The 22,155-nt window shown below is 36.0% G+C and overlaps 1 protein-coding gene across 1 annotated transcript; it reads right to left on the reverse strand.

The window, feature by feature from the left end:
- Window positions 1-4,626: 4,626 nt before the first annotated feature.
- STK33 (serine/threonine kinase 33) lies at window positions 4,627-17,762 on the reverse strand (the record flags this gene model as incomplete). Its single annotated transcript, XM_084208713.1, is given in 8 exon segments — window positions 4,627-4,712; window positions 5,664-5,668; window positions 9,680-9,755; window positions 12,174-12,294; window positions 14,885-14,973; window positions 16,006-16,105; window positions 16,107-16,142; window positions 17,664-17,762. Coding segments are annotated over 8 exon segments (612 nt in total).
- Between the last annotated feature and the right edge of the window lie 4,393 nt (window positions 17,763-22,155).

Genomic DNA, 22,155 nt, shown 5'->3' on the forward strand with positions numbered 1-22,155 from the left:
ACTCCCAGCCATTAGAAAGGTGGGTTTGGATTGTCCAAAACAACCTCATTTTCTGCACAAGCTGATTTACATCTGCAATTATGACAACTGTGGGCACAGCTGATGACACACATTTTAACTATCTCCTTTGCATAAACAATTATGTAGTTAAATGTTCAGCATGCAGTGAATTGCACCCACAAAATCAGAGGCTGAGATTAGGCCTTTTTAAAAGAGCTAGGCCTTACAAAGTGCCAGATAATTGTATACCCCATGAAAGAGAAGAGGGGGTTTATTTCATGACAGTTTTAAAGAAAATGGAACCATTTAAGTTATTATCTGTGTCGGCTCATTTGAACACCTGTTGGGTTTAATTCACCAGCACCTGGTGCCAACTATGGGTAACAGGCCTGGGGGTCACTCATTGACAGACTATGTAACGTTTCTTTCTTTTTTTTTTTTTAATTTCAACTTTTTTTTCTCTCAATTTTCAGTAAGCAAACTTTAGCAGGATTCAAGTTAAAAATGCAGAGATAACCAGCTACTCGTGAAAAATGCAATAAAGTATTTTCTCCATGAACACATGTAAGATACAAAGGTTGAAGCCTGATGAGCATCCATATTCTGTTTATCTCACTGATATATACACCAATTTTAAAACACCAAGGAGAAGGACTGCTTGAAGTGATCATTTGCAAGAACTGTTCGATGCATTAGTCTGGAATATTTTAAATAGATATCTTAGGGGACAATAATTCAGTTATCAGTTCAGGGGGAAAAAAAATTAGCTAACACAAAGAGCAGGAAACAGAACTGGGAAATTCTTGATTTATGATAATTGTACATTGAGAATACATTAATCATTCCACTGACTAAAATTCTGTAGAGGTAAACAGAAAAACCTGCAAATTAGTTATGATACACAGTAAATGGAAGAAAAGATGCCTGAAAATAATAAAAATCCCTCTGATACTATTGGAAAGTCAAGAGGGACAGAGAAAAATCATGATGCATAGAGAAGTCTTAGAGGCCAAAAACAAGCCAAATGTAACTATGGAATTAAAAACAAAAAATTGTTTCTGCTCCAGGCTGCCCAGAACTGCCAGGGTATAGAGGTGCAAGTGCACAAAAAGATCCAAATCCAGAGAGCTGAGAAAATTTTAAGATGGGGAAGTGAGAGCTCTAAGCATATTTCTTCTCAGAATTGTTAGGCATCCTTAGGGATCTCAGTACTTCATTGAGTCAAAATTTTCAAGTCCTCACATACTTTTGGAAATGTGCTTAAATAATTTGCACAATAGATACACAAGAATTTTACTGAACTGGAGCTGCAATTCAGACAATTCAGAGAATTTGAGCTTTAGGCATTTGGCTTCCTTGTAAAAATCAATCTGAAAAGAAACAAGAAATCTCAGATGGTGTACACATAAATTTTATATTTTAGAGTCTTGGTTTTCCCCTTCAGTCAGACATACTCACATACCTGTAAATGCCACCAAAAATCACAGCAATAATACAGAATTCTAAATCAGAACTCACAATCAATATGCTCAAAAGTTCCTCTGATAGAAATAAAAATCAACACAGGAGAAGAAAAAAAACTAAACCACCCCACTATCTGAAAGGAAACACCATCTTCCATCAAACCACAACTAAGAAAATATCAAGTTCTCAGGATGAGAAGTGAACAAAATGAGGTAGAATATTCTTATAGTTAAAATATATCACAAGCCATACAATATATAGGTAGGAAATGGAATTGAGATTTTTTTTTAATATAGCTTAAAATAATTGGAAATTATAATATAACTAAAATATATGTATATATATACACATATATATGTATATATATAAAATATAACTAAAGCATATGTATCCATAAAGATATTCATTGCAAAATTAGATTTACTCTATGTTTCACGAATATTATACTCATTGTATATGTAATGTTCTGTGCAGATAGTGCAGAAATACCATTTAGTGGTAACACAGTCTTCATGTTTCTTAGAAACTTAAAAATATTCTGCTATCCTGTCATCTGTTTGGTTCTTACTTTTCAGCAGATGTAAGAAGTTAAATGTGTCTGGAAAAGTTTTAACTGGTACAGAGATCAGCATAATCAAAACTAGTAACAGGACTGCATTAATTCCTATTTCTGGTAAATAATTAATCATCAACCCTTTGCATTGCCCCTGGCCAAAACTCTATATGGTCTCAAACTGACAACACATAAACCTCCAGAGGTATCCACTAACTTGAATTGAGCTTGAGGTGATTTGTTTAGCTGCAAGAACATGGCAACTTTTAAATTAAAATTTTTATTGTTAAAGTATTGCTCTGGAATATAAAATTGCTGCACCTATGTTTGAAATGCCAGTTTTAATCATAGAGAATGACTTGTGACTTCATAAATTTTTGGTACAGATGGTAGGGATTTCCTGGTGGGAGACTGCGGTGCCAAATGCATTTTTCTCCTGTACAGAAGCTCATGTGTCACATGGCTCCAAGGGGTTAATTTTTTTACACACAGAATTCTCTACATGATAATGCACTTTCATGTTCCCCATCTGGCTATTGTAAAATCACAGAGGCTGTGAAGGCACAAACATGAAGTAGAAACTGGTGTCCTGGTTTTCAATGGTCCTGAGTATCTGCAACTCCTGCTGAAGTAAGGAGGGAGCCACAGGTGTTCCATAGCTCTGAAACCCATGTCCTTATCAGCATAATATCAGGAGCATTTCTTTAACAATTTGGCATAGTGAGACTTTTCACTTTAAGTTCCACTTGAAGTCCCCATTTCTTATTTTTATGCTCCTCTAAAAGCCGAGTTTTCACTAGAAACAGAAAAACATTTAGAGCTGCAATATGTAATGTATGTGAAAATCAAAATGCCAATAAAACTTGGGGGCTTTGGATGGAATGTGCAGATGGAATGTAGAAGGTATGGAGCAAGAGAAGACTCTCTTTCACCACCTGCCTACTGAGGCTGAGGAGTAAATTTTTATAGGAGTGAGCTGGGTGCATGGTGCTTAGGTGCCAGTTAGGGTCAAACCATGAAAGTGTTTTTTGGTACCTGGAGTGAGGCACAGAGGGTTGAGTAACAGACAACACTGGCTGATCACCTAGAGGAAAGGCTGAAGCATGAAGCCGAAATCACTATCTGAAGCACTTTCTCACCCAGAAAAATTTCCCTTAAGGAAGCAGATAAAACTAGAAGTAGATCAGCTGGAGGTACAAATGGCTTCAGTGTATTTCCAGAGCTCATTTCTGATGGTTTCTCACCCAAGGATGTCTGTAGGCCTCAGAGTGCATTCGCTGGCATTAGGGAATTCTGTCATCAGCCTATGATGACCACACCTCAACATTTAGAAACCATTCAAACTTGATGAAAAAACCTAAAATAAAGTTCTGCATTGAAACGTACACTTAAATTTGCTGCACATTTACTGTGGAAGCACAAATGGAAACCAACCAACCAATTTCAGTGCAAATGGAAAACAACCAACACAGGGTTCCATTTAGAGGTATTTTGTAGATACGGTAGCCAGTCTGCTGCCTGATCTGGTCTGGTTTACTATGAACTACAGGAAGGTCTTGTTACATTCAAAGATGTTCATATGGAAATTCGTCTCAAGCTGGATGAATATACATGGTGAGAAGTCATGAAATCACATGGGTAGCAGTTTTCCATATCTTCATTTTCATGAAGCAAAGACAGTGTAGTACTCATAGTATGGCAGGACGGAGCTGGATGAAAATTGCCTCATTTTCCAGGCCACTGTAGAGTTACACATTTGGTTGTGACTATTCTCTCACACATAAGAATGCAGTGAAACCTTGGGAAAAAAGCTTCCTGTTCAGCTGTACTCAATTAGCAGGAAGGAAGAAAGCTGCAGGCTAGTCCAGAATGGCTCTTTTGTAGAGGAAGGTGTGAAGGAAAACCAGTGGTCCATCTTGAATAGAGAGAGCTATTTATCCTCCCACATAGCAGAATACTTTGCAGTGATTCACAGGCATTTCTATTTCTAAATGGTACAGAAATCAGCTAGGGAACAAATTAGGGCTTGCTATTATGGGTTATCTTTAAGTAGCAGCTAAGTCCATTCCCTCTCCTTTAATTTCAACTACAAAATAGCACAAGTGTTCCATGAGACAGATGAAAGTTCAGTGTTCTCACAGTGACGGGATCTGCAGCCCAGCCAGCAAGCTGGGAGCCCCCAGCTTCCCTTCCAGCACTACATTTCACTTGCCTTCAGAACGGCCTTGTAGCTCAAAGTTCTTGTTAGGTTTTTTTTAATTAAAAAAAAAAAAGAAAAAAAAAGTTTTATTGTTGAATTAATCAAACCTGACCCAAACCCATACTTCCATATTATGTCAAAACCTGTGGGAAACCAGATAAAGTTGGTTTGGGCAAGTAATACAGTGTAAAGATTCTCCTAGTTAACAGGTTTACCAGAAGCCCATGGGATACAAGTAAAACATGCTAACGGATTTGGGAGCTTTGGATCAGACCCCTAACAAGTGTTATGATGTTTAGATGGCATTTTTTTAAAATTTTCCAACCTTCTGGGTTCCACTGAGGCAATAGAGCAACTTTACGTACCATAAAATAAGAGGTATAATACCAGAGAAAGAAATTGCATCTCTTCAAAATTCGGTTATCCACTGGTAATCAAGCAATTCATTAGCTGTGATTTGGTGAACAGCATCAACTTTCAGAAGTAGTTGCAAAACTTATTCTTCTAGGAACGAAAACCACAACTTTAAACCTCTCATTTCTACTAAGGAGACACATTTTCAACTGAGTGCTTTAATACAGCAGAGACCTTTCTTCTTACAGTGCTATGAAATTTGTTCACAATATAATTTATGTCAATTTATTTTTACCAACAATTTTGCTTTTCAGAAAACATGTACTACTTAAAAGCTAAGAAAAATATCACAACTACTGTAATTGTGGAATTCATTGCAATGTAGTCAACATTTATTCTGTGAGAGCATTATGCACTTACCAGCCTTGGTAACTATTTCCCAGACCAAATTTTTCAAAGCAGAGGTCTTCCCTTCTTATTATTTCAAAAGCTTTTCTTCCAAGCTTTCAATAAAAGGTACAAGAAAATTAGGGTCAGTGAATGAATACCTAGTATTTTTCACAAAAAATGTGTATTATGGGATCACTCCGAAATCAAAAAGTTGGCAGGACTGGGAAAACTTCAGAGAACTCTACAAAAGTGACTCAAGTTCTAAAAATGTGTCTCTCAGTGAGATTTAAAGGAGAAAGGCTATGAGGTTTAGAGGTGATTTAATCTTTGTGATTAGGTATCCACAGAGGTAAAAGGTAATTGCTGTTGTAAGGATTTTTTAAGTAGTAGCCAAAGGTTTACTAAGAAACAACTGAAGTACCAGCTAGGAAATATTAAACTGAGCACACAGAGTATTTTACTCCCTAATTCACCCACCCAAATCCTTGGTAACTTGCTGCCATTGTGTGCAGTGTTTCTATCTCAGAAATAATGTTTACTGCACACACTGGGTACTTCTAATTTCTTTCTATTCCATGTCCGAGTAATGTCTTCCATCAAACAACTCAACAATTCTGTACTAACAACCACTACATTGCAGTGATAAGAACCATCAGTAATTCATTGCCAATGTTTTTAGACTAGTGGGTTAATAACAGTCACAAGAACTGAAACAGCCACAAGACAAAACAGACCACTCTCAATTGGGGCATTGGAGGCCCAGTGAGCTGTCTTTCTAATTACAGGGTTTAGTTCAAACAAATCATGGATGCATTACAAAAATTACTAGATACTTTTGATCTGTAGGCTTTTATTCTGTAGATTTTTTTATATAAGTCAAATTTGCCATATATAGTAGGCACTTGTATCCCTAAAGTCAACTGTACTGATGTTCAGAACTCAGCTCTAAATTCTTAAAATCCATGAAATGTATTAAATGCTCAGTCTAGGATGCTATTCTTCATAGAGTAAGAGTAAATTAAAGCAGCTCTGTTTCACAGAAAAATTACAGAAGTCTAGAATATAATTTTACTTCTCCAAAAGACATATTTTTCAGCACAAAAAAATAAAGCAGAAATACTAGGAGAAACAAGGCATAATTTTCAATTCTTCACTCTTTGTTCTGCAATTTAGATATGCCTTTACCTATGTAGTGTGACTGTTGCCTTGTTTGGCCCCATCAAATGTTATTTATCAGTAGAAATATGTTAATAAAAAAGAAATGTCAGAAAAATGTGAAAACCTACCATAAGTGTCTATTTTAAGAGTACACATGTTCATAAAAATATACCTAAGCTGTATTCTTGTCCTGTATCTATTTTCTGTTATTTTGAGTAAAATATTTGAATACATGCAGTATTCAATTTAATCTTTCTGTGTCATCTGCTTCCTTTACACTGACTGTATTCTTAACGATGTGGAAACAATTAAATAAGAAAAAAGGAAACATGTATTAAACTAAAAACAAATGTATTCCTATAAAAAAAGAAGTTTCAATATCAGACACTTGGTATTGGGTTTCTGTGACTATGTGCCAGCAGGAAAATTAACCAGAAACATCAACTTTAAATGATTATTAGAGAATATACTTTGAAAGTAAGTATTGATCTGTGTTTTAGTAATCACATGGAATGGAAAACCATATCATGTGGCCTGTGTTTGCAATCAAAACTAACAAAGATTAAACTCCATACTATCCACGCACAACTGACTTGCAAGAATTATATAGCAAATACTTTTGAGAAGCTAGTACTCCTTTTTGTGACCATTTAAAACAAACAAACAACAAAAAAAGAAGCTAACTTCATCAAATAAATTATTTGGAGCAAATATTTTTTTTAGTTCTATTCCCAAAACGCAGAAAGCAGTGCTGAAAAATGTAGTTGTCACATCCTGGTGAAGGATGCCTGTCACTTTATATCAAAGCAAAACACTGTGTTGTTTTATTCACACGGTTTTAATTTTTCAGGTTAAAGATAAAATTAATATTTTCGTGCATTTTCCCCAAAACTTTTAATCTCAAAATATCTTTGACAAAAATTGAGGTTTTCTTTTATCCTCCAGTTCTTCTTCCCAATCTCCCTCAGGACTTAAATCCACATGGAACTCAATTTAAGGAACAGAAAAGGGGCAGAATGCATTCATTTCAGGACATGATACCCTAAGTATTGGCTGGTGACAATGCCCATTATTCTGCTATGCACAGACAGGACTAAATTCTCTCCAGACTAAGGCAGTGACAGACAACAGATAACTTCAGCTGAAGAAATCAAGTTAAGTAGGTGAAACATATCACATGGCACCTCGAAAATCTCTGAAGAAATTTTCTGTGCCTTTAGAAAGGAGCAAGAATTACCACACTTTCTTAATAGGTTTCTTATTGCTGTAATGCAGGAAGTAATTTATTAGGCATCCCAGGTTTCTTCAGCTGCACAAAGGTTTTTGAGAACTACTGTGGGGGCTAGAGCACACCTGGAAGAATGAGGAAGAAATCCAATAGTGCAGATTTCCCAGGAAAAAGAATCCCCTGACCCTTTCCTATTAAACAGCAGCACACAGGCCACAGTCTGGGAGCGTTACAGGCAGCAGGACTCCGGCTGCTCTAATCCTTCAATGTGCTGGCACACTTTTGTATTTTAATGGATTTTCTTTTTGCTGGTTACTATTGTGGATGCTTCTATTAGTATGTGTTAAGATAGAAATTAAATGGGAAGTGTAGAGTACACCTTAGATTGCACATAAAAATCCACAGGCTGGCCTTACCCCACCGTGCAGAGGAAACTCTGTTCATTAACAAGAGTTCTAGAGTCACCTCGGGGCTTGTGTCCTCATCTAGGTGCAGACACAGCCTGTGGTGGCACTAACAGCCCTGGCACCAAGATGGAATATGCCATCTGCATGGACGAGGGAGCCAAGGCAGCCAGGGATTCAGCAGGGAAGCATTGGCTGGAGCCAGAAAGGGTCAAAGCGGCGCTGGTGGCAATAATGCCTCTAACAGTGTCCTTAAGCCCATTAGAGGAGCACGAGCCATTATTCAGGGTGGGAAGGAAAGCAATTTACAAAAGCAGAATTAAAATCAGAAGATGATCTTATGGCTTTTGTATTACTGTTTTCAAATTAAGCAATAAAAAGGAGTGTGAATTGCATTCTATTAATTTATACACGGTGTTTTCATTCTTGGGTAGTCAACACAACAAGGGGTGAATTAATGCTACTTTGTTCTGACACTGTTGTGATTACAAAATGCTAATTTTAAGAAATATTTATATTGCTAATTAAGGAAGAAGGTCAGAAGTTCTAAACTCCAGCTGCAATCAACACAGTTCAGTGCTCTGAATTTTACAAGTTCTGAGCTGTGAATTGTGCTGATTGTAGGCACAGCTCTGGATTCTTATTAGCCAGTTGAAGCACCCCAGTTCTACCAAACATTTTGTAATATACTCTAACTCTACTATGTTTTACAAATCCCAGTGCTATGATGCAGACATTAATATCATTAAGTACAATAAAACTCAATCTGTATCAGCATAAATTGTACGCGTGGATTTTAGAAACAAAAAAATGAATAAAAATAAAGGCAATAAAGCTATGAGCAGTTCTTTTCACTGTCACAAGAAGAAAAGTGAGCTAATTGTACAGAAAATAAGCTCAGGTAACAAAATAAAGTGAAAAGAAAAATCAAACAAAGAAAATCCAGAAGAGAAGGTCGTGAAACTGTGTCTGTATCCACATGTCCATGTACAAAGTCTTAGGTTGTAAAAGAACCCAGATGTATGCAACAGAAGCAAAACAATCACAGAACAGAAATAATAACCAATGAAATCATGTGGTGCTCTAAAACACTGGCACCAAAGCACTATCTGGTGGCAACTGAGAGAAGAAAAACACAAAGTGGGGAGAAAAAGCATTCAAATGGATTATGACAGAAAAACATCCCTGAAAAAAATGCGACATTTTGGTTGCATCATATGCCCAGGAATTTACATATTTTACAAGAATTCATTTTCAATTACTGGAGTACCTTTCCATATTTTTTAGCTAGTGTAGGTGGCTTAAGATTTTTCAGAGAGGAATAATTACTTTGTAGCCAAGAAAAATGTTTTAAATTATGAAAGACTTCAATACAAATATCCATGTAGTCTTACAAATGTAAAGTTTCATTTCTTCCTCTTATACCGGCAAACTAATAAACTTCCAAGATACACAGTTTACCTGTACAGGGAGACCTGGCAGCCCTGGAACATCTCAGTTCCAGAGTTACCACAGCCAGAGGTGGACAAGAAAAGCCTTTAACCTGATCGCACAGTTTGTGCAATCCATGTCAGAACTTTACCAATAATCTGTAAATCAACTACTCAGTCCTCATTTATAGATCCACACCACAATGAAAAAGAGAGGCCTAAACTGTCAGTTTGATTATATGGTATTTCACTGCAATATTCTGTTATTTGCAGACTATTTAGTGGTCCATAAATCAAATACTCAGTTTTTAATACTGAACTCCATCTTTTACTTCATTTTGCATAGAAATTTTTATTGCTTACATACAAGCAATTATAAAAGTTCACTCTTTTTGAAGATTTAGCACACAGGCTTATTTTTTATTTCAGTGCAAAATTGTAAGTACTTGTATTATAAATGGGCCTGCACATTTTATATTACTTTTACAAGCTACTTACAGCATGTACATAATGACACCTGTGCTCCAAATGTCACACTGTTGGCTGTAGTCACAGGCACTGATAACTTCATGGGCTGCCAACCAAGCAGAAAAAATAATATTAATAATAGAAAAAAAAAACTTTTAAATGCTTAAACACAAAGCATGAAGAATGTGCTGATGTGGTATAATTTATTCCCATATGTAAAGAGGAACCAACAGCAGATGTTTAAATGAATAATGTACAGGCCTTAACAATTCATGCTGATGTGTCCTCACTTTTATCATTTAGCTGTTAAGGGGGTGGTGACATTGTGACATTAGCTGTGTGATTAAACTTAGTACTCTTCTTCTCCACAGTAAGATATTAAAGCAGCATTCATAACACACTGACTTATAAAGTACTGCAAGACACCCCATGAACTTGGTTTTCTACCAGACATAAGGGTAGCATATAAGAACACAGGGTTCTTGCAAAACACACAGACTCTGTTTACTTGATCATATCAGATGATTAATAAGTGCCAAAATACTCTCAAAAAAAAAAAATCAAACCTTCTATTTCAGTCCTAGATTAAAATTCACAAATTAGAACCTATTCACTACTCACTTTATATGATTTCAGTTCATGTCAGTAAGACCCTTGTTTGGGGCCATCTCATTTTATCTGCTGCATCATGGGAGATGTGGTTGAGTTGACAGCAAGATGTATGGGTTTTAATTCCAGAATCAAAGGAGGTGACATACTTAGTCCCAGTAAAGGACAAAATATAAGAACCTTCACACAATGGAAGGAGAGATCAACAGTGAATATTTTTCTTGATGTTGTCCCACCAAATAAAAAAAAAGCCTGTTGAACTGTGAACTCAGAAATTTTTTTTATGTCTTAGGTAGGCACCAAACTTCAGATATCTAATTATTATGACAAGGATTTTGAAATGGTTAATTTAATAGTTTGATAATACCACAACTGCTAAATATGATTCTAAAGGAAATTCTAAGCAATAATAAAACTGGCCAAACCTGCTGTAGGGACTAATTTTTAATCAATCATTTTGACAACTTTTTAAACTATCAGTAGTTAATGGTGTTAACGTACTGGGAAAATTTCCAAAATCATATACATTTATATCCTTAAATACACATCCTACACAAAATAAAATTACCAACTCAGAAAGTTAGTAATTTCCTGAAAATAAAGTGAATAGAAAAATCCAACTAAGAAAATCCAGAAAAGAGGAGGTTGTGAAACTTTGTCTGTATCCACATTTCCATGTACAAAGTCTTAGGTTATAAAACAACTCAGATGTATGCAACAAAAGCAAAATAATCACAGAACAGAAAAAATAACTTTTTCTTTGTTACTAAACAAGTCTAATTAAATTTTAAATTCCCATGAGTCTCACACAGAAGAAGGGAGGATACAAAAAATGGAAATAAGACCAAACGGAAAATATAAGTGTAGAGGGGCAAAATCTGAAAGAAAAAATGAGGAGCAACTAGGAAAGGGATGTAACTCAAAATGAAATAATCTATAAGAATTTGAGTGGTGGGAAGACAGTGAATAAAGACATGGGTGCTGTATTCAACCAAGAAAGCAACTGATTGATGATACTTAGAAGGCAAATGTATTTAATGTCTTCTTGCATCAATTTTAACCAAAATGTCAAGTGCAAGCAGTGGATAGTCCAATCAATATCAATGACAAAGGGGCAAGACCTCAGTCTTTTACAGAGCAGAGAAAGGTTAGCAAGTACTTGAGTTGGAAATTTTAAAATCAGCCATAACCGATAAAATTCATTCTGGAGTACTTTAAAAGTGACAAGACTTTTCAGAGCTATTAGCTCTTCAAGAACCATTAGTGGAAGGCAGATAAAATACTTGAAAACTGAAAAAGGCAATCATGGTATCTATCTCTAAGAGAGTAAAAAGGTTGGCATCAAAGGATTATAGAAATATTCTATTAACTCCCAGGAAAATACAGGAATTAATAGGCACCTAGAAGAAAACAAAGAGGTGAGTAACAGATATTATGAACCTGTAAGCAGCAAATCTCCATGCAGCACAGACAGACAGGCTTTGGGGTTACAAGAGGAACATAAAATGTCACACATTTCTATTTTAGTAAAAATTTTGATGCTGTTTCCCTTAAATTACTTTGTAATCCAAATTATTGTTTTTAATGTAATAATTTAATACATTAAATATCACCGGAGCAATGCACAGGTCCACAAAAAAATGCTTCTCAGAAAACAAGTGTAACTTGTTTATTGTCAAAGTGGAAGGCTGTGTCAAGGCATGTTTTGCAGTTGTCAGACCTCTTTAAGGAACAAGAAAATGAGACAGAGTGAAATAACAGATTGCTGACAATAGGAGGCTGCCTACCTGTTCTTGATATCTGTGCTGCATAGGGGAGGAAATAATAGTCTGAAAATGTGAATTGCAGTTGCATCCTTTTCCTTTTCCCATGCGCAGGATTCCACCACCTCCCTTAGGTCAGCAAGAGCAATTACGTGGCTGCAGGTGAGTTAACCGAAACTTTATAATGAAAAAAGTGATTAGATCATGGCCTGCAGGTATAAGTTTAAGCTGATTGTCAAGCTGAAGGTTCAGGGCAGACAGCAGGAAAAATTTCTAGGAGGATAATGAAGCATCAGAATAGAGTGCCTGGGAAGATTATGGAGTCTCCATTACTGGAGGTCTTTAAGTACACTTTGCACAAATATTCATCAGAAATGACCTCGGTACAGCTGCTTCTTCCTTTGGACAGAGAAATAAATCAAATAACTCAAGGCCCCTCGCAGTGATGAGACTCTATGTTTCTGTCATGATTGGTAAATTGGAAACTATTCTGCGCAGCCCCCTCACTTAAAGAATATTTAATGCTACTAGTATTTAATAAATCAGAATGTTGGAAGGACTAATTATCTTTCCCCCAAAAGGATTTCTTTTTTGCTTCGGTTTGTAATGAGCAAGCTGTGAAATTTGCTGGTATAAACTGTTGAGGAAATGACTCCACAGAATTTAAAAAATGAATGCTATGTTGAATAACGGAGTGAAGTATGTTATAGCATGCAGTATAAATCAGAAAAAGTTACAAATCATTATGTTTTGGAATGCAAAGTTTTCATTGCCTAAACAAACAAGGGAAAAGCCCTGAAAAGCATGTCCTTTGGGCAGGCTATGTCATAATCATCTGCTTTTGTGGCGTTGAGGGTTTTTCAACTTCTATGTCACCATCAAATATTAATCAGTCCCCTACTCTGGGGTAGTCACAGTTTTGGGATGGAAATTGTCTAAAAACATTGGTTATTATTTATTCCCACTGTTTATCTAGAGATTCTTATATTTTTCTGCAGCACATCAGAGGTCACAAATTAGCTCTATGTCACCAGAAAGAGGTTACCACCAGAGTCATACAGAGTTAAAAAAAGCCTTAACCAAAAATATACTACTCATCAACTGTCCATTAAGAGGACATTTCAAAGGGTAGAAAACAATGCTGTTTGGTTGGTTTTTTTTAACAAGGTAGTGTTTTATCCTGTTTATAAAGCCTTATTCATGGAGAAGTCAAATTCTTCAGCATACTTCTATATGTTTTACTTTTCATATCAGAGTCTGTGAGACAATACATACATCTGAAGATATCAGTATCTGTGAGCTCAGGAAGAAAAGTTCTGATACTGAGAGGTAGCTGGAAAAAGTAGGTCTTTCTATACATATTAAGAAATTTTATCTCAGCCCCATGCCAGTATGCACCTGTGCCATGTACTCGTGTGCCATATGGAAGAACCTCTCTCACCAGGAGCAAGCCACGTCTGCATTTGTCTCATCTTTCTGTCTGCATCATCCTGCCCCAAACCAGAAAATCATAAAGATCCAGGAAGACTTTCTCACAGCCAAAAATAGGAGCCTGTGAACTTAAGCCTGACATGTAACATTAGCTGCCTCAAGCCTGAAAGTCTAAAGCACTTAAATGTTGGTTTTAGCTGTTTTGTTTTGGGTTTTATCTCACATTGTGTGATGGACCTCTCCTTTCCTGTAATCACATTAGTGCTGCTGGCCACACCAGCTTTGGGACTTGGTTCTGTGTTTTCCACTTCTCCCAGTAAAGTCACTCAGAAGTTATTCTCCTCTAAAATGAGAGGAACAAGCAAAGTGAGGGAAGATCTGACCTCATTCACAGGATGGAACATAGTAAAAATACTTGCAGCTGGCAGGAGAAATGACAGAGCCTGCTAGTTGCAGCTCCAAATGGGTACATAAAGCAAGGCCATGAAAAAAGAACAGCTGGCCATGGTGGTTTCTATTGATGGAAGCGGTGAGTTGACTGAAAGGATGGAAAACCTGTGGAAAAGACAGAAATTTATCAAGGCCTTACCTACCTTCTCTCAGGAAGAAAGGCACACACTGCCCCAAACTGAAGTGTACAGAGAAATACACAAGGATGTTTCTTAAAATGACCATGAGATTATATAAAAAATACACAGATCTAAGAAACAAAAAACAGTTTTGCAGTCTGAATTTATCCATTATAAATTACTGAGTTGTCCACTTCAGTATCTAAAATGCTTCTCAGCCTGGAGTCTTCTATCCCAGATAGTAAATTCCTGATCCAACAATTTAGTTGTACAAGATGATGCCTGCATTTCAACAGTAACTACTACTAAAACAGCAAATTAGTGATGCACAATGAACACATGATGTATAAAACATCAAAGACTGTTTTCTTCAATACAAAAGGAGATGGAGGCATATAGAACATTGTGTTTAGGTGGCAAATATTTATTAATATCAAAAGAATCCTATAATATACTTGTATTTCAATCAAGATACAGTCTAAATAGGCTTTTGTTTCTGAATTACTAACAGATTTACTTTAAATTGAAAACATTCCTAATATAAATATTAATTACATTTCAGAGCACCTGCTGTTTTCTGGTAACTAATGGCTTGGGACTATGCAAATGTAGATCTGCATGACCAAGGTATGGTTACTTTAAGGATTTTTTTTTCTTAATTGACCAAGAAATGTACTTACCATTAAAAAAAAAAATACTCTTTTCAACAGTGGCTCTTAGCTTCCAAATGATTTTTTTTCATAATAACACCATTTAGTAACTCATTTCAAAACCTACTAATAGGTATCAAAGATGGGTCTCCCAGTAATACCTGGATATTAAAAATGGTTCTTGAAGCCGAACTCCTACAATTTTAATCTTACCTTTATGTTTAATTTCACTTCATTTACTTCATTGATGTCACTGCTTTTAACAAAAATGTTTTCCACTTTTAGATCTCTGTGAAAAATACCTGCCAAGAGAGCGTAAGAAATAAAATATTATCAGTTACAGTGAACGTATTCTGACAGAAACATTTTAAAATCTTTTGATTAATTCCTATGAGCAGTTCCCATGCATTTTACTCTAAACTAGCGGCAGCCTAACAAAAACCATCTTCCTCACTTCTCCCAGGGAGTCATATAAGAATTTAAAATTTTGAAATCTCATTCCTCATCACAATCCTGTAAGAAAGGCAAAAAATACATAATGGTTTGGTCTTTTAAAATCAGATTATCTGACATCATCTAACAAAAAAAAGTACAGTTTATCTTGTGTATTTACCAAATTTGCCCATATTTTCATACCTGAAATTCATTTTTACATACCAAACTAGTCAAGGGTTTTCGCTCTTTTGATGATGGCCCAGAAGAAACAAGGCCTTAAAAAAGGCATCATTCCATAATGCCATATAACTCTCTGGAAAAAGAGGTAAAGGAAGGGTTCCTGAAAGTGATATGTTGCAACAAAGAGTTTAATCATTTCTTTGCAAAAAACTCAAGAATTCCAAGTCCTTCACCACCTACAAAATCTAAAGTTTTGGCTGGATGGGTTAATTCTGTCGTGGACTGTGCAGAATTGCAATGGTTCTTGTGCTAGATGGAAATTCTGATGTTTACTGAACCCTAAATGTAACATATGCTGTGAGGAAGTATCAGGATCAATCCATTTCTGCTTTTTTACCTCCTGTAATACACTGTGCATATAACAACCGAACTAAGTTAAAGTTATAATGCAAAGCAGTTGCAAGCTAAGAAATAATAACACAGTTATTGCCATAGCTGGTACAGAAAGCAAAGTAGAAGAAAATGGCAGCACATATTGCATGTGTAAGAAAAGTACAGTTCCAAAAATGCATTCATGTAGTATATTTTACTTCTTCTTTACGGGATTATTTTTATCCTATGAAATAAATAATAGATAAAATATCAATCAGTAACTGTTTTTAAATGTATGAACACTCAAAATCAATGAACATATGGGAGAAACAGAGGAATGTAATTATAGTTTTTGTGCAGAAACGGTATTGCTGATGCAAGGCTTTGAATGATGTGTCCTGTCTCATTTTCTCTAAAATGCCCTTTACCACAAAGCATTTTTTTTAAGTTCTCCATCCTCACACAGCTCCATTACAAGATATGTCTGCTAATATTAATAAAAGGGAGAATGTAATAATCTAGTTCTCTCTGAGTTTAGTTTCTTCTAATGTCATAACGAAGTATAATTAATTGCAATGCTCCATCTGTAGTGATGACCTAGAACCCCAACACACTTAGTATTTTATGGAGAGAGGAAAAAGGACAATTGACCAGCCACAAATATTGTCAGTATTGTGTTTACTACAACAAACCCTCAAGCTTTCAAAACATATGCATTTTTAAAACGTACAAAATTACAGTGATTTTAAATCAAGGGCTAAGTATGGATTTAGCTTAATGCCTCTTCCATTTAATGCTTTAAAAATGGCTTTTAGAAAGCCTGATTACCAACCCTTGAAATAAAGTAAAATGTAACTTTTCAGCAACTAGGAATTAAAACTGCAATACTTCAACCAAATGAGACTCCCAAACAATTCAATATTCCAAGAAAAAAAAAATCCTACATGCAGCTAACAGCAGATATTGTTTTACATATCCTACTGCAGAATTTATAATACCTGCTGCCATTATAAAGTCCTGAAATGTTATCTGTCAGCTCAGCCACAAAAATTTTCACTGTGGTATTCATACTGATTTGTGAATGGAACACTTTTCTGTTCCTTATTTTTACCCTAGTTTACCTTACCTTACTCTAAGAAATAACTAAGAAACAATTGCTTATATCCTTCAAAGATATTTGGTTACTTTGCAATCTAATATGCAAATATATTCTCAATTATTCTTTCATGAAAGAATAAGAGCCCTAAATTACACAGATGGACAGAAGATTTTGAATGTTTTCAAAACTTATGCAGCTTTAGGTTTCTGCCACAGGGGCAATGAATGAGACACAAAGGACTACCTGAAAAATTAAAATAAACATCTCCATAACTGAAAAGTGAAATTCTGTATCTTATATGACCTGGTGCTCAAACAGATATTGGAAGAGGAGAATCATCAGATAGTAAGAAAGCTAGGAATAATTTAAAGAATACCACACATCTACAAGATACTTACCCTTTTCCTGAAGTTTTTTTTAATGGCTTATTTTTTGACAGTCTTGTGTTTCACTTCAGTTATTACCCCAAGGCTGCCACCTTCTAGTTTCCTTCCAAATGGATGAATTCCATCAAAAAACAGAAAATCATAGAAAGTACTGTAACTATTAAAAAATCTTACTGTATTGATTATTAATATAAACTAATCTAAACCTTGCTGTCATATGTTCAAAAAATGTTTTCATTATCAGAGAAGCCATCTGATTTTTCCAACAAAAATATTTGCAGTATTTTCTACTCAATATGTTTCAGTCTTCATGCATATTTGCTGTAAGTCTTAGTTAGGATCAGCATCTTGCAGAGTTTGGTACAAGTTTTCTGCTTCACTTTGAAAAGTATCATGAACTGCCACCTGTCATTGCCTGGAATTCTTCTCTGTTTTCCATAAAATTCCCACATGATTTCTGGAAAATTCCCCTTCTGGTTTCTAGGAGTGCCCATGCACACCCCAAATCATAGGAATTTACCTTGTTCTTTGCAGGAGTGCATTCCACTGCTTTCAAGGGATATCCCCAGCTTTCTGGGAAATTTTCCACATATTCCACACTTTCCACCATTTTCCCCATGCCCATAACTTTGCGCAAGACTTTTGGGAATTCCCCCTTTGCTTTATAAGACTTTCTCGTGTGCTTTTGGGTAACCCCATCCAACTTCCTAGAAATCATAAGTGTGTTGTTGAAAGTATTCACTTTGGCTGCTCTCCTCCTTTTTCTACCTTCCACTTTCTAGGCTGTACCACTTGGTTTTTCAGAAAATCTCCCCTTTCTATGCAGGTATCTTCCCCCATGTGGTTTTTTGTTGGGGTTTTTTTTGTTGGTTGTTTTTGGTTTTTTTTTTGGAAAATCTGCCTCTGTAACTCTGTCCCAACTTTCAGGAATTTACTAAGTGCTTCCTAGAAAATTTCCCAGCGTCTTCCCAGTTTCCCAGCTGCTGTTCATGCATTTCCCCACTAATTTCCAGAAATTCCACAGGTGCCCTCTTGGAAACTAGACCAAGTGAGTGGGTAGTCACTTTGTAAACGCTACTGGCAAATAAAACAAAAAGCAAGAAACAAAGCCACCTTCCATGATGCCTATGACTTGGGAATTGCAAAAATTGCCCATAACTGAGAATGTACACATTAAAAACTGTCCTTAATGAAGTGGCTGTTCCTGAATATAATACTGAAAAAACCCCACAGACTCCCAAGCATATTTTCTTTGAAAAGAGTGTCATTTAAGGAATCTCTCATGCATTTTCATAAATTTCTGGGAGATCTAAAAGTGGAGAGTGTTTAGATGCCAGTAACATATCTAGAGAGATATGACATTTTCAATTGCTAGGGCTGACTATCCAATACAATTTGACACTGCTTTTGCAGTTGTGACCCACATTTATGGGTACACATCTTCATTTTCCTTGCTGAGACTTTGCATGTTCCTCCTACTCACATTTTCCACATAAGTCACAAAGGCAAATAATTGGTTGCATATTCAGATATTCTAAGTTAGGGTGGTAGTTACTTTATAGCCAGGTATATGAATATAAAGAAATGCATGTGTAGAAGTGCTTCTGGATAGTGGACCCATTTATGTTGCTTTCCAAGACAATGCATTTAATTCTGAAATTTCAGTTCCAATGCTTTTTTCAATTTTCTTTTTAAATGTACATGTAACGAACTCCTCCAACAAAAGCTTTTAAAGTCTTCAACTGAACAATTTTAAAGTCTTCAGTATGAAAGAGAACATTATGATAGAGGATAAATATGTCTCCATCAATATTAACTACTGCAGGAATGATAAGAAAATAGACTGTACATCAATGACAGTGAACTACTGAGAAATTAAAGACAATCAACTTCAAATCCAGCTTCAGTTTCAACTTTTTCACCTACCACCTTTATAATGGTATTCCATTTACACATTTTTCTACATCTAAAGAGTACCACAATTGAAAGACATCAATGTGCAAGTGGGTGGGAGGAAAACCAGAGAATTGTCCACCATATGCAAAGTCTGACTCCTAAAACAAAAGCTTTATTTTCAAAACACAACACCTTTAAAGTCTGTAAACTTAATCTAATGTGTGTTGGGCTATTTGTAGGATTAATAAGTCCTTAAGAGCATGAATTTCTTCATCAGTTTAGACAGTGGTAAGAAAATATATCTACTAGAGACATTCATGCAGACAAACCTTCTGCAAGAATTGACTCAATCTTGAGGCATGATATCACATGAATATCACTATCATGTCACAATCATGACAACTGTTCAAAAAATTATGCAATTAATTTTATTTATTACATTACCTTGAGATTAAAAATATTTTTAAATGTCTTCAAAAATAAAGCCTTTTTAAAAGTTCAGTATTTCGGGTTAATTTGTTCAACTTATTTTCTGGTGAATGGATTATTTTAGGCGGTGAAATTCTGTGCTGTGGAATTAATTCCTGGCTTGCCTACTGGATGGAACTACCACCCTGTGTTTCCAGGAATTTCTTGGAAACCAACACTTTCATTGCCCATTGAAAATAAAGCCAAGATGTCTTTTAGGGGAAAGAGTTGAAGAATATTTTCTGTGGAAGAGATTTTGCTTTCTTTAATTTTTTTTCATTGATTGGGAAATACAATCTTTACTTTACTTTAGAGGAATGAGTGCTGGTAACTGTCGAAGATGAAGAAACACCCAGTCTTGAAAACACACCTCAAAAATACATAGCAAAGAAAATTAGGTCCAATTCCAGCCTCCTTACCTCCTCTCCCTATGTTGGATCCTCTTGCCACGTACCTCCAAGTCACAGGTGACTTTTGTGGCAATGGGGACAAAAAAAAATACAGCATTGCTTGGTTCAAATGGAGCTGAGCACATGGTTCATTTTATGGTCTTCTCTTCACTGCTTTCAGACATCTGTTCCATTTTATATAGTCTGTGCCCAAATTAAATTAAAACACTGAGACTGGCAGCAATGTGTCCACTGCTCAAAGAAGTGGAATAAAACCTGAGAGATGAGGGGCTGGGTGGAACACAAAAGCCTTGTATTCTAACTACAGCTGTCTGCTATGCTGACAAGGCACTGGATTGGCATAACACAGCATGCTGGTTTGGACAGCAGATCTGCAAAAACAAAAAGCATGCAGTCAAAAATGATACTTCAGCTTATTTAGCTATAGAATCTCTGGATGAATTCAGAGATGGAAAAAGCAAACATTTTTTTCCACCAGACAGTACAAAACTATAATAGATTCTTCCTTCAAAGCAAATGGTATACAACACATTTTCAGAGGATTTCAAAATACTTCAATAAACCTGGGAAGCTGTTGATCTGGAGCATCCAATAAAAATGAACTTTTGCTTCTAACTGGCATCATGTGAGTCATCCTTCAGCAGTGTTGCCAAAACAGGGATAACAAAGGCAAGGATCCTCGGGTACTCTTGCAATTCCCCTGGAGGGCTGATTTTCAGGTGATTCCTCGAAGTCTACTTTTGTCAAATAAGAAGCTGCACAAATAGGCACAGAGGGAATTAAAATCCACCAAAGGAGGAAAGCTTAGCTAAACATTTTCAGGCAAGAAGGCCAGAGCTCAGCTCCTCCACAGCAGACAACAGAGAAGAAACAACCCGTGCAAGTGTTGGGGGATTAACAAGCCTTTAACTCTTGGAGTGCCATCAAGCTGCCCACCTTTATAAAAGAGACTCATTCTACCATTGGAAACAGCTACTGCAAGTGAGGCACAGGAAACTGCCTCCAACTGGTTCAACTTCTGCAGGACAGAGATCAGAGTGCTGAAATTTGGGATCATCCCTCAGCAAGCAGCTACTCCCTACGCTGAGGAGCTGCTGCCCTGAGCAGTGAGAAGAGCAACACTGCTCACCTCTGACAAAGGGGGCTTCAGTCTCTGGAGACCACGAGGGTGTTGGCATTCCAGACAGGGAGACATCAGTGAGCTCAAAGAAGGATCCAAGCTGCTAGAAAATGAGAGCATTGGCTTAAGCTGAGAGCACACAACCTGCATTCCCACAGAAACAAGGAGCAGGTTTTCAGCTGGCATCCTGCAAAATCTCCTCTGCTCCATTGCCTCTGATGCACCTCAGAGATAATCTCAGATGTCATTTGAACACCCGTAAGCCCTTTGGTTCCATCCTAGCCCCTCACTTCCCAGATCTAGGACTTTTCTATTTGAATGACAGATGACTTATTAGAAAACAATAGTACAAAATACTTACATGAAGACAATAACTACTTAAGAGAATGTTCTTTTCTGATAGAGTGCTTTTATCATGAGATAATTTCTAATCTCACTCAATAGCCTACGTTTTGCAATTTACATGAAACGTGATTAATACCCTATTTCCATATTTAAGTCCCTGACAATATTAATACTCTTACTATCCTGCTATCTAAGAAATTTTTAACTGTAATATGATAAAGTTATTACAGTTCTTGATTCTCTGAAATGTACCAGGGAAAAAATGTGATAACTAACACCAAAAAAGAGATAAGCTTAATGATATGTAGAAATCTTTTTGTCCTCTTGAAGATGTTCTGAAACCATTAAGAAAGGGCTAAAATCCTGAAATTATCTTGCATTTTGCTCCTGAACAAAATTTTTGATTTAAAAAATTCTGACTGGAGTAAAGTCTTCTGTTGATAAATCAATAAAGGAGATGGGTTTTTCTCTTTAATATTATCAATATGACAATTCAAGAAAAAAGAGAAATAACTTTTTCACAAACACCTTCATAAATCCTTTGTCTAGGCACAAGAAAATACTGCAAGTTCAAAATAAATAAATCAACAAAACAATAAATAAGGGAGGGGGGCCTACATGTTTTTAATCCAAATTGCTGCCAACATTAAAAACAATTAAAAAGAAAAAAGAAAAATACAGATTTTACATTAGCTTTTGATTAAGATTTTCTATTCATGATGTTTTAATCTCCTCATGAGAGTCATGTGGTCTTTCTCAGACCCTTGTGAGTG

The sequence above is a fragment of the Fringilla coelebs genome (genome assembly GCF_963513975.1).
Source record: "Fringilla coelebs genome assembly, chromosome: 6".
Classification (NCBI taxonomy): Eukaryota; Metazoa; Chordata; class Aves; order Passeriformes; family Fringillidae; genus Fringilla; species Fringilla coelebs.